Source organism: Rhinoderma darwinii, chromosome 5 (assembly GCF_050947455.1).
Source record: "Rhinoderma darwinii isolate aRhiDar2 chromosome 5, aRhiDar2.hap1, whole genome shotgun sequence".
Classification (NCBI taxonomy): Eukaryota; Metazoa; Chordata; class Amphibia; order Anura; family Rhinodermatidae; genus Rhinoderma; species Rhinoderma darwinii.
This window is the reverse complement of record NC_134691.1, coordinates 299,763,517-299,777,682: the sequence shown is the minus strand read 5'-3', so window position 1 is coordinate 299,777,682 and position 14,166 is coordinate 299,763,517. Positions and strand designations below refer to the sequence as shown.

At 39.6% G+C, this 14,166-nt stretch overlaps 1 protein-coding gene across 1 annotated transcript in view; it reads left to right on the top strand.

Moving 5' to 3' along the window:
* The window catches only part of ACVR2B (activin A receptor type 2B), a 173,183-nt gene that overhangs the window by 141,612 nt on the left and 17,405 nt on the right, over window positions 1-14,166 (top strand). Inside the window, exon 6 of the mRNA XM_075827344.1 lies at window positions 10,045-10,188. Within this exon, the coding sequence (XP_075683459.1) occupies window positions 10,045-10,188 (144 nt within the window). The remainder of the gene's footprint in view (window positions 1-10,044; window positions 10,189-14,166) is intronic.

Here is a 14,166-nt window from a genome sequence, read left to right as displayed (position 1 = left end):
TCTTTATTTTTCCGTCTATATAGTCCTATGAGGGCTTGGTTTTTGCGGGACGAGTTGTAGTTTTTCGTAGCACCATTTATTTTGCCATATAATGTACTAGGAAATGGGAAAAAAATTATTTGTGGGTTAGAAAATGAAAAAAAAAACAGCGATTTCTCCATTGTTTTTTGTGTGCCGTTTTTACAGAATTCACTGCAATTAAAACAACATGTTAACTTTATTCTGCGGATCAATACGATTACGGAGATACCAAATATATATTGTTTTTTTTTCAATGTTTTACTACTTTTACAAGTAAAAACCTAAGTGTAAAAAATAACATTTATTTTGTCGCCAAATTCCGAGAGCCATAACTTTTATATTTTTCAGTTGATGAAGTGGTATGAGGGCTTATTTTTTTGCGGGATAAGCTGTAGTTTTTAATAATACCATTTTGGTGTACATGCGACGTTTTGATCACTTTTTTATTTCATTTTTTGTGGGAGATTAGATGACCAAAAAATAGATATTCTGGGGTTTACAATATTTATTTTTTTACGGCGTTCAACGTACGGGTTAAATAATGATACATTGTAATAGTTCAGACTTTTACGGACGCGGCGATACCAATTATGTATATTTAGTTTTTTACTATTCTCTAGGGGTAAATAGGAAAAGGTTTTTTTTTTTACTTTTTAATTATTTTTTTTTACATAAACTTTATTTAACAAATTGTAACTTTTTTTTATTAGTCCCTCTAGGGGACTTCAACCAGCGATCGTTGGATCGCTTGCACGATATACTGCAATACTAATGTATTGCAGTATATCGTGATTCTGACAGGCAACTATTAAGCCCTGCCGGAGGCGTACAAAGATGGCAGCCGTAGCAACCATACCCCCCCCCCCCCCGCGATTGCGTTGCAGGGGGCGCAATGAGCTGTTGGAGGGGGTCGCCCCCCTGTTATTTAAATGCTGCGGTCGCTATTAACCGCAGCATTTACCGAGTTAAACGAGTGGGATCACGCTTGAGCGCGATGCCACTCATTGACACCGGCATCGTATGGAGCGTGTTCACTCCGTGAGCCCGTTCCATACTTCCCCTACCCGACTTTGGCGCATAGATACGTCAAATGTCGGGAAGGGGTTAAATACACCAGCATTCGGGTTTTGGTTGTTCTATTTCAGTAGAGGAGCAGAGTAATAGAAATACTGGAAGGTCCCTAACGGAGCCTCCAACACACATGTGAACGAAGTCTAAGACTTTTATTGTGCATGGTGCAGAAAATGAGGCTTGTTTACGTTAAATGTTTTTGGCTAAAGATTTTTAGGACCATTAGTCCATCAACTTTTTTTCAACTTCAAGGTCAATATTTGTTATTTTCTGCAGATGCTTGATCTGTGCAGTATTCAAACACTAGCTGCACTATTCTTTCGCCGGGCAGCTGACTGCTGTCACATTACTGTCACAGATTCTCTTGAGCTGGCAATTGTAGTAATATCTAACTTTTGAGAAGAAATGCACCAAAATACTTTCACAAATAGTGGCACTAAAGTAGAGTACATGACATGCAAATATGTGTTCATATTCTTGGTGTACATGTGTATCAGGAAAATAAATTGCCTAGCAAGTTCTGCCAAACGTCTTTTGCCACGTGGGCCATTTTGATAATGTTTGCACCAACTCCCCTATTTGTGTTTTTTTAATTACAAAAATAACTTTGAGCATAAATTATTACTTTTAACTTTGGGTTTTTTTTCCTCAAAATTTTCGCCGTTTTACAGGTTTATGAATTTTACCAATAAGAAGGTAGTAAGTGTGTGAAATTAAAGGACCTTGTAGTTTTAGGCTTTGTTCACATCAGTATTGCAATAAAAATCCCCCAACCTATATTCTGAATGTATTCATTATACTCATTGTATGCAACTGTACGCCATACAGATGCATACGTCAGCCATTGTCTCCCATTGTAAAAATAAAAAACACCGCTCTTCCTGCACAGGATTTTTTATTTTTTTTTGCATGATCTTTGTATTGAGAAGTGTAGTCTTCTTTATTAACTTTAAACAGCACAAACTCGTCCAGTCCCCAATATGAGATAAGTGTATGGTGATGTGAGGCCCTGGGGGGATGTTAGGCGCAGAACTGTTAATGTTGATAAAGTAGCTCCCAATATAAACATGCAGTGATTTACTGCAGATCTTTCGTTCCAAACATTATAAATTATAAAATGTCTTCATACTAGGCAGCGTCTTAATTTTGGGTGGAATTTTCCTTTAGCAGAACACATGTAACGCAGGAGTGGAGTTAGAGCTTCATGGTAGTAATATGGTCGGTGATTTACAGTCCCTGCCAGCTGTTTATAGAGGTAAATTGCACATACGTTTCTTCTCAGTCACACCACGGAGAGACGGGAGAGCTGCTTTATGTCAGGGCTGACATAGTTCTGGACTCGGCATGATTTGTTTTCATCAGGCTCCCAGTCCCAGCTTTCTCATAGTCCTTTTGTTTCTCTTTGGAGAAATATATACTCCTGTGCTTTACTTAGAAACATTGGCTCTGTTCACACCATGCTGTGTAGTTATTACATCAGCTGATGTACATTGGAGCACTCTCTTAGAATGGCTTCATTTTCTTTAAACCATATCGGTGGCCCACGTTCCAAAGCAGTAAAGAAGTATTCGGCACACAAGTCATGGATGAGCAGATTTAGTTTTCTATTTGCCAGAGGCTAAGTGCCATGTTTTGGTCTAATTTTAAATGCGGCTGACCGCTGGAGAAAGTGCTTTCTCCAGCGGTCAGCTGCATTTAAAATATAGCGCCTGTACAACAGTCCCCAGCCTGGCCTGAGTGCCTGTTGAAGATCAATTAGACCGAAACATCACACATATAGCCTCTGGCAAATCTAAAAATAAACACAAATGAGATGAAAATAGCACAAATTTAGGCACCTGCTCATAAATTAGATTTTCTGACTGTTAAACGGTTAAAAATGCACCAAGTGATTAAGCGTACTTTTTTCAAAAATTGGCGCAAATCACCCAAACGATCCTTTACTTAGATGCAATCTTGGTAAAAATAAAATAAAAATAAGCGCTATAGCAAACAAACTTACAGAGCTGCAGAATAAGTTGGTGCTGTATAAGGCCTCATTCACACCTATGTTGGAGGCTTTGTTTAGGGGTCTCACGATGCGCTATTGTTTCCGGTAAAATCACGGATAAGCCGACGGAACCCATTGACTTTAATGGGGTCTGTCAGCTACCGGTGGTATCCTTTGTGCAATGGATCAGTCTCTTCCGGTTTTTCCTTCTGCTCCAATGACGGAGCAGAACAACGGAAAACCCCAACGGAGGTGTGAACAGAGCCTGAGCAATGTGAAATAAAATAAATGGTTACTTATTAAGTGAAACAATCACATGATGCGCTTATATTTCGTAACACTTCTTGATGTATCAAGTGTCAGTGTCAGTGTCAACACGTTGTGTGCTAGTTTCAATGAACTTTATCTATAGAAACCTGAATACCACACCAAATTATATTCGTTCAGAAATAATTTTAACTGGATAAACCCTGTTGATTACAGAAGCCTCATAGTACGCAGGTGGAATCTAAATTCTGGTCGATTTCCATACTTTCTGCAGGACAAACCTATTCCATGGATATCAGATATTATTCATTGTTTTGTCGTCTTTCATTAGCACATAGATTACCTTAGTATTGATCGTCAGATCTGTTTTCTGAAGAACACAGTCGTCGCACAGTTGCAGGAAGGAGTGTGCAGAGTTCACTAGGAAAGTAGGCTGGTAACTTCACAGCAAGAAGTCTGCTTTTCCTAATTGCTAGACGCTTACATTCTGTACTCCTGGTGATCTGAACATTAATCTGCGTGACATTGCAATCCCCAGGCCTTCCTTAATTTTATTTTCATTACCAAACCACTGTACTTTGCGCTCCAGAGACTCTCTATTCAACCATTGTATGGAGAAGGCAAGAAAATGTAGACCCTGTGGAAGAAACTTACTCTCTAGGGTCAGCCTCACATTAAGATCCACAGCCTATTTACCTTGTGTTCAGGATGGGAAATCTACTTCTTTCTATGGAGTAAATTAGTGACCAGTGTTTTCTGGGGTATTTTTGCAACGAAAGAGATCGAAGGAATTGAAATCTGGGAATTACAAAGAACTTGCAATTTTAAAATACAAAGATTAATTTGTGAACAGTAGAATTGTTAATTGATTGTGATCTCCGGAGACTCCTCTCAGCCTCCCCTTTCGTTTTCATTCCTCACGGATAAAAAGTTGAACGTAAGAATCCTCGTACAATAACACGTTTTATGCGCTAATACAAAATTAAAGGGAAAGGCAGTTTATATTCTGCTGACAGTCTCACATGCTTGGAATAGGATTTCCACGCCACTTTACTGCGTGTGTGTGATTGACTTTTTTTTTTTTCTTTTTAACTAGAGTGTAAAACTGGAATGCCGCAATTCTCTAAGTTGGCATTGAGCACTGTAGCCATAACATTTCCCTTTTCTGGAACTAAGAGCTCCTATGTTTCCCTGAACAACGTTATCAGACCTTTATCAGTAATAAGGTCTAATAGGTTGGGCCATGTTCACACCTGCGATGTGTGTTTCTGTTGCTTTGCACCATCAGAGGAACAGAACAAGGGAAAACTGGAAGTGACCGTTCCTCCGTTGCACCATGGATGCCACTGCGCTATTGTTTCCGGTAATTTTTTTTGTCAGGTCTGTGACAGAGGCCCCTAATGGAGCATCCAACGCAGATGTGAACAGCCCCTTATATATGAATCAACCTGTAAGTAATAGGGAAAGTGGCTCCATGTGGGTATAACCTGCTTTGCGGTCCAATAATGTGTGAGAACATGGGCCCACCGATCCTCTGGTGGTCCATCTGACCCTGCCATTATTCCTGACCAACTGCGCTGACAGTTTTTGGAGGCATTTAGAACGGAGGACAGATTATTTTTAAGCAATTTCAAATACTGTACCAGTTAAAAGAACTTTTATAAACTTTATACCAACAACGCAACTGTACAGCAATTGTATACAAGAAAGTGGCCATATTATTTAAACATGACTCATGTAAATATTACGGTCTGCTATAGTCAGTATAATGAGTATTTTAGAATCCTAAATAACAACATTTATAAGATTTATTTTAAATTTAGTTTAAATATGGGCAGTACTAGCCAACCCTTCTTATAACAATAAGAATGCTAAGCTACTAAATTATAAGTAACCTAATTGGTTATTTCAGTGTTACTGTCTCTTTAATGCAAATTCAATGCATTTATATATTGGGGCATAGCTAGGTAAATGGTCATTTACATGTACAGGTTCATTTCGTATAAATTACCTTACTACCCAAGAATTTGAAAGGCATTCGGGATACGCCAATTTGAAGAAAAATCACTCGGTTTTACTTCGCTCATTATCATTAAAATCTCAGCTGAGAGTCTCCTGTTTATGGCATTGTGTGTGCGCTAAACACTGTACAGAAGAAACCCTGGTCTGCTCTTGGCTTCTCACCAGAAGAAACACAGGAGGTGAAAGCTGGCAGTGCCCTGTAAATCAGGAATCGAAGCTCTCATTGTACACCGGTCTGTGCTGAGGGCTCATTCACATTCCAAACATGGAAATTCACCGTTGATCCTCTTTTGTAAATTTCTCCAGTTCGAAGTTAAATTTTTAAAAAAAACGCAATGGAAATTTGGGTAGGAATCTAATTTTCTCTACTCGCTTAAAGGCTGTTCTCTGATTCCTCAAAGAAAAAAAAAAGCAGACAAGAACAATTATGGAACCGTGTACAAGCCCTATGTTTGTAGCTGGATAAAGGCTTGATTGGTTTTATGCTCATTAAGTCAAGATTGTGTTGAATGCTGAAAATATTTTGAAAGATTTGTATGTAAGGAGTTCTGTGTGAAATGTTGCGCTGTTTAGCTGCCAAAGAAAGCATGCACTCCGCTTTTTTGTGTGGGGGGGGGGGGGGTTTACACTCAGCCTTATAAATATATTTTTGGACTAAAAGATGGATTGATGATCAGACTCCTATTTATTATGAAATAAAAAACTATTACCACTTTAAAATGTCACGTTTGCTAACATAATCTGTTACTCACTGAGTGACTGTCGTTAAATGGTTTTTCCAATCCATAAGATATGCCATAAATGTGTCTTCAGCGGGGGTCTGACCACTGAATCTTTTCTATTGCCTTCGTAGTTTTACCAGACAACGAGTCAATTGTTTTGCTTTTTTTTTGTATTGCATTGGTCTGTTTCCGACACCCACGTATCTTTATGGAAAGATCTGGTGTGCGTTCATCTTACTTTCTCGATGAGAATTAGCGTTTTAGACTTTGTTTTTTTTGCAATGGTGGGGGTCCCAGAGGTCAGACCCTCACCTAACTTACGGTAATTTTCTAACCGGTCTGTCTTAGTGTTGTAATAGTAAAAAAGAGTTGTCATGGGACAACCCCTTTCTAACACTACCACTCTATTATGTCACATTAATGAATTCAATATCACCAATGTAAAAAATTACTAATCACAGTCCTGCATACTAATTGTTTTTGAATCCACTCATGATGATTTTGCAGGAGACACAGTTCAGAAGGTGTGAATGGAGGAGCCTATGCTTAGCATAGTCAGCAATATCTGGTCGATGGGGGTTCGACTCCCAGCACCCCTGCCAATCAGCTGAATGAAGGAGTTGCTGCACTTTTTTGGCGTTTCCTTCGTTGTTTACGCCATACATACTATTGTGATGGTGCCTGGTAAGGCAGCTCATAGCAGCTCAGTCCCATTCAAGTGAATAGGACTGCACTGCAGTACTCGGCATAGCCACAACCATTGGGTAAGCCATAATGCTGGAAGTTGGACCCCCACAGATAAAATATTGATGGTCTACCCTAGGTCATCAATATTACAGTCCTAGAAAACCCCTTCTGGAAAATTGCTCTTTAACTCTGTAGGATTTTCCTGCTGTCTTAACTTTAAGCCCCATGTGTTTGAATTAAAGGGTTTTTCCTATCTTACACATGAAGTCTCAATTATAAACAAACACAATAACTAAAATACAAACCCTTTGTCTTTTATTGAGCACACTAGGTAAACCTCCACAAAGCAGGGAGAAAAAGTAAGTGAACCTGTTTATTGACTTCTCCAAGAGCAAATTGGCAAAAAGGTTTTCAATTAAAGAGATGAGATTGGAAGTGTGGGTTTTGCAGGTGCTATGCCCATTAAATGAAGGCACACAAAGCCTGTTTACTGAGAAATCTCCTTCTCAAGGTAGATTGGTTAGTATAAACTAAGTCTCAAGGCAAATAACTTTCAGAAGACCTCAGAAGGCATGTTATAGACGCATGAAACAAGACATGCTGAGACAAATTGTCTACAAACGTACAAATTTAGGGTCTTTTTCTACTTTTTCATACTGCCCTATGAGTGGGTGTCCTGTTAAGAGCACCCCAAGAGCACAACGGGCAATACCGAAAGAGGTGAGAAAAAACCCAAGGGTAACAGCAGGAGACCTACTAGAGACTCTACAAACTGCAAAAACCTTTGTTCACATGTCCATTGTTTAAAAAAAACACTGAACAAGAATGGTGTTCATGAGAGGACATCACAAAAGAAGTCGCTGCTCTCCAAGAAAAACAACATTGTAGTCTGGCTCAAAGTTTGCCTGAGACCACCTGGATGTTCCACTTTGCTTTTAAAATGGTATTTGGACAGATGAGACGAAAGTGGAACTTTTTAGTATAAATCCACAACGCTATGTTTGGAAAAAGAACACTACATATTAACACCAAAACCTCATCCCAACTGTGAAGCATGGCGGAGGGACCAAAATTACACAAGTAAATCAACTAAAGATTGGTGAAAAAGAGGATTTGTGTTTTGGAATGGCCAAGTCAGAGTCCTGACCTTAACCCTGTTGAGATGCTGAGGCATGACATGAAGAGGGCTGTGTACACCCCACGCATCCCAAAAATAATAATGAATTGAAACACAGGGAGGAATGGCCCAAAATTCCTCCTCCACGTTCTGCAAATCTTATTTGCAACTACAGGAAAAGTTTGGTGATAAAAAAAACGGAAACCATTTGCATCGGATCCGTCACCATTGAAATCAATGGGGATGCAAACGGAAACCTATGGTTTCCGTTTGTTTCAATTTGGATTCAGTTTATGGGTTCCCCTGACGGAAAGCTTAGACGGAACCCATGAACGGAGTCCCGACGCAGATGTGAACGAAGCCTAAGTCACAATTATAGACATACGCAATCTTAATGCCCCATGCACACGACGGTATTTTCATCTATCCCGAAATACTGTCCGTAAATACTGATCCGTAGGCATCCATATTCCATCCGTATATACGGATCCGTACAAAAAGATACGGATCCGTACAAAAAGAGGGAGGTTGCAAATGATGTAATCAACATGTTGCCTAGCAATGCTTCCAGAAATACGGACGGTTTACGGATGCACATCAGTAGCCGTCCGCATTTACGGAAGCTCCCATAGACGAGAGTCCTTGCCGTGATTACTGACAAGAATAGGACCGGTTCTATACATTTTTCAGCACTGACATCCATCAGTAAAAATACTGACAGGTGTCCGTGGCCAATAGAAATGAATGGGTCCGTAATTACTGATATAAATTACGGTCGTGTGCATGGAGCCTCACTAAATAATATCAAAACAGTTGTACTGGTGTCTCATTGAGCACATAAGCAAAACATCCACAGTGCTGGAAGAAAAAATACACTCTTGAACAAAGCCTTAGATAACAATTCGTCCATATTTTATTAGTAATCAATGCAGAAATCCAGCTAATTCCAAAGGGTTCACTTAATTTTTCTTGCAACTGTATCCTGTAAATATACCATAAATGTCTAAGATGGGGATACCCCTTTAAAGGGAATGTATCCGCTATATTTAGTTTCCTAATTAAAACCAGATAGTGAAACATAATTTTTCTTTCTAATCTATCTTTTATTTTTTGATTATTTATTTTTTATATTCTATTTTCTGTACATAGTTATGGGGCCAGCCATGTTGCCTCAGCTGCTGTTAACATCATTTAGAGAGAGCTTTACAGCAGCCACATGGACTATAGGAAACAATAGTCTGGGGCTGACCCATTGACTTTTATGGGTGTGTTTTCTAGACATGCTCTGTGACCTTTGTAGAAGTAATTGTACGGGAAGGGATAGGAGGGGAGCTGTGTCATAGTTACATAGTTGATAAGGTTGAAAAAAGACAAAGGTCCAACCTATAATCCTACCATGTTGATCCAGAAGAAGGCAAAGCCCCCATGAGGTTGATGCCAATTGCCTCATTAGGTTAAAAATTCCATCTCTGACTCCAAATATGGAAATCATAATAAATTAACATCCCATCTCCAGAATCTAGTACTCATAACCTGTAATTTTATATTTTTCAAGGAAGGTATCAAGGCCCTTCTTGAGCTTGTTCAAAGAATCAACCACCACAACAGCCTGTGGCATAGAGTTCCATAGTCCCACTTCTGTTTATATTTGTTATCTCTCATTGTAACCCTGCCTATAGTGATAATGTGATGACTGCTGAGAAGTGATCTCTACAGAACAGGAAGTGTCAGTCTATTGTGAGGCTAAGTGGCCAGAGTGAAAACTGCAAGATTTTAGAATTATTTTTAAATTCGATAATGACTTAGAAAATAAATAACATCACCAGCAATTATTTAAAATTATGTTTAACATAAAAACTTGATTTTAAACCATAGGTAATTTTCTGATTATATATTCCCTTTAATCTTTTAGAATTGGATATTTTTTACTTGGTACTGATGGTTTGCGCCAAGTTCTTTTTGTTCTTTTATATATGTCTGATCCAAGTAAAAGATAACTCGTAAACTACAACCGAAAACTTTTAGTTGGGTAATGAGCAGTGGTTTGTATTCCTACTTCACCACAACTAGTCTTGCATTGCTTTGCTTTTCAGTTCAGTTTTGTATCTTCAGTCATATACTAAATTGTATATTGAATGTTTATTCAGGACAAGCAATCTTGGCAAAGTGAGAGAGACATCTTCAACACCCCTGGAATGAAACACGAAAACCTCTTGCACTTCATTGGGGCTGAGAAAAGGGGAACAAACCTAGAGATGGAGCTGTGGCTGATCACTTCTTTCCATGAGAAGGTAGGCTCAACTTTGCAGTATTACTCATATAAGGCTAATTCCATCAAGACGTTTTTTACAGTTAGTAGATGTTTGTGTCTTTTTTTTTTTTTTTTTTTTTTAAGTCTTTCACTATGTTGGATTACCCGTCCAGCACTTAATTCTTAAAAGTACATAAGTTTGGTTGGTGGCTGTAGCAGGGATATATTGGATTACTCCTCATGATCGAGAACTATATTTCTTTGCTGGGGCCCATCTGTAATCTGCACTTGATGTGCCAAAGTTTGTATAATTGTACAGACCTACTACCAATAATATTTAGGGAGTGGGTTCCGTATCTACGTTAGGTTTCGTTCACATCAGTGTTGGGGTCCCGTTCTGACGTTCCGTCGGAACGGGACCCTGAGCAGACACAAACTTCAATGGTGACGGAGCCGGTGCCCGTGGTTTCCGTTTGTGTCTGTTGTGCACCGGACCCGTCGTTTTGCCAGAAGCAATAGAGAAGCAATAGCGTAGTCGAGCGGAACCCCAACGCAGCGGTGAACGAAGCCTTAAAGAGTATGATGCTGATATTGTGGTTACCTTTTACATAACCTTGTTGATGATCAGTGAAGCCCACTTTCTTACTTGCACAGTCTTTTAAAGTGGTTATCCAGGTTATTAAAATGAATGGCCTATCCTTAGAATAGGGGATCAATACTAGATATGTGGGTGTCTAACTGTCAGCACACCCGCCGATCAGCAGTTTGAAGGGGCTGCGGCGCTCGCACAAGCATTCTTCATTGTTTACATGGTTCTCCTCATTTGTACTTGCACACGCCCTTACATCGGTAGCGGCCATGCAAGGTATTGCACTACTGTACCATTCAAGTGATAGGCCATTAATTTTAATAACCCGGATAACTCCTTTAATGATTCAACACTGTGAAGTCGTTTTTCTAGTTATATAAATAAAACTTATCACAATATAAATGAAGTCATACAACTTTCTAATATTCTTTGTGTTTCAACTCCTCACTGTTTTCAAGATATTTCCTTCATTCACGAGTTGCAAACCTGAATATACCTAGTTCTGCTCTCCACTGTGAAGTGGAAACCATTGTAGCCAGACTAGTCCAATGTTTTCTACACCAAACAGCCCGGAGTCCATTGTTTCAAACTACCAGAGAGATGGTTGTTGTATTTAGCTGACAGAGCATTTCCTAGACTGGATACAATTGTGTCCACTTTTAAGCTGGGAGGAGGACTAGGTAAGTTTTGGGTTTGCAGCCTGTGAGTGTTAAAGAGGCTCTGTCGCCAGATGATCAAATCCCTATCTCCTATTGCATGTGATCGGCGCTGCAATGTAGATAACAGTAAAGTTTTTTTTGTTTTTTGAAAAACAATAATTTTTGGCCAAGTTATGAGCAATTTTATATTTATGCAAATGAGCCTTTCTAATGGACAACTGGGCGTGTTTTCTCTTATTTCCAACTGGGCGTGTGTTGTGTTTGTAACATCTGGGCGTTTTTACTTGTTTTACTAGCTGGGCGTTGTGAATAGAAGGTTATGATGCTGACGAATCAGCATCATTCACTTCATCGTTACCACCCAGCTTCTGGCAGTGCACAGACACACAGCGTGTCCTCGCTCGTCCGAGGCGATGACGTTCCTGTGGGAGGAAGTGACGTCACAGCGTGAACTCGCGAGAACACGCTTTGTGTCTGTGCACTGCCAGAAGCTGGGTGGTAACGATGAGAAGTGAATGATGCTAATGCCGTCCGCATCATACACTTCTATTCACAACGCCCAGCTGGTAAAACAAGTAAACACGCCCAGATGTTACAAACACAATACACGCCCAGTTGTCCATTAGAAAGGCTCATTTGCATAAATATAAAATTGCTCATAACTTGGCCAAAAATGATTGTTTTTCAAAAAACAAAAAAAACGTTACTGTTATCTACATTGCAGCGCCGATCACATGCAATAGGAGATAGGGATTTAATCATCTGGTGACAGAGCCTCTTTTAAGAGGCTCTGTCAGCACATTATAAGTGCCCTATCTCCTACATAATCTGATCAGCGCTGTAATGTAGATAACAGTGGTTTTTATTTTGAAAAACGATAATTTTTGACCAAGTTATAAACAATTGTATATTTATGCTAATTAGTTTCTTAATGCCCAACTGGGCGTGTTTTTACTTTTTACCAACTGGCGTTGTACAGAGGAGTGTATAAGGCTGACCAATCAGTGTCCTACACGTCCCATTGTTCCATTTTTTATAACTTGGTCAAAAATGATAGTTTTTCAAAATAAAAACCACTGTTGTTATCTACATTACAGCGCTGATCAGATTATGCAGGAGATTGGGCATTTATAATCTGGTGACTGAGCCTCTTTAAAGAAGTGCCCTCATTCACAGACCGCAAACGAATATCTTGAAAATGGTTAGGAATTAAAATATTAAGTATATTCGAGCGTTGAATAACGTTTCATTTATACAGTGATTAAGAATTATTCATCTAAAACCGAATAACCTCTTTAAGGGGCGAGCACATTTTGGCCTTTAGGATCACGTGAATATTCTCGCTATTCCGCCAGCCATAGTTCTTTTTAGTCCTATGTCTACGTAGCTGTTAAAGGCTACGTTGTAGACATCATTTTGGGGTACAGATAAGTTAACTAATTTATAGAAATTTTTCAGAATGACTGAATGGATGAAAAAAAAAAAGCAGATGTATTATATTTAAATAAAAAAAGAAAATGTAATATGTTTATAATGACATTACCGACTGTATGTTAATTGCACAGGCATCTGTTAGAATATATTTTAAGTATGCCCTAACAGGAACTTCTATTGGGCAGCTCAGGGGACTTTTGTTAGGTCCCAGTTTGCCACTATCCCGATGCTAGTCCTCACCGGAAGATGATAAAGGGAGCCTTCTCTGAGATCAGCATTGATCGCCGTGCAGAAAGGGTTAATTGGCCGGGAGCTGAGCTTTCTCAAATCCCGGCTGTTAGTGCTGGAGGGCAGCTATCAATCACATCCATCCTTCAGCGAGTGATGGCATGGGAACAACTTCTGGGCCACGCGCAATCACCATTATGTACATGTACGTCGGGATACTGACAAATGTGATTCTGTGGGAAATCCTAAGCTGAAATCAATAAGAAGAAAACAGAACAGATCGCAATGGAAAAATAAAGCATCAGGGTAAGGCCACACGCAGCGGCCGCCAGGTGGTAAACAGCAGTCCACCCTCTCAGCCGTACAGCCATTACTGATCATTTAAAAAAACAAAAAACTTTCTGATCTGTGGTAAAATCTCGTGTCGTTGTGGCTGCGTCTCGGACGCCCAGCGGACGCTACTTGTGGCTTTACCCTCAGTGTGCAAAGCCAAATTGTGCAAGTTGGTATTTATTTTCGTTTATAATGCAGTTTCTGGTTCTATTTATTTAGTTTTAAATCTGAAGCCAGGATTAGGTTCTAAAGGGAAGAAAAATATAAATGAAAAACCTAGGCCTTATGCATGCCACAGTATTTTGCATGGCACCCATGTTAGGGCCAGTTCACACAGAGTTTTTTTTACGCGGAAACCGCGCCAAAAAACGTCCGAAAATGCCTCCCATTGATTTCAATGGGACGCGGAGGCAGTTTTTTCCTACGAGCAGAAAAACGAAGCGACATGCCCTATCTTCGTCGGTTTGCGTCTCTGCCGCGTTTTTCGCCGGTCAATGGGATGTCAAACAGCATGCAGGCAGATCAAAATCCAGACGGAATTTTGAGGCAGAATTTTCTGCCTGCAAAAACTCTGTGTGAACATAACCGAAGTCTGTGGCCCCATACTGTACCTCTGTGTGCCTATGATTTTATAAGGGGCCACATGGAATCTTTATCGGTCTAATGGATTCATGGGGAATATGTATATTAACGGATACGTAAATACCTTCATTACCATAATGCACCATACAATGTTTCCTGCCTTGGTTTTGCAACTGTTCATCATCGTCATTCT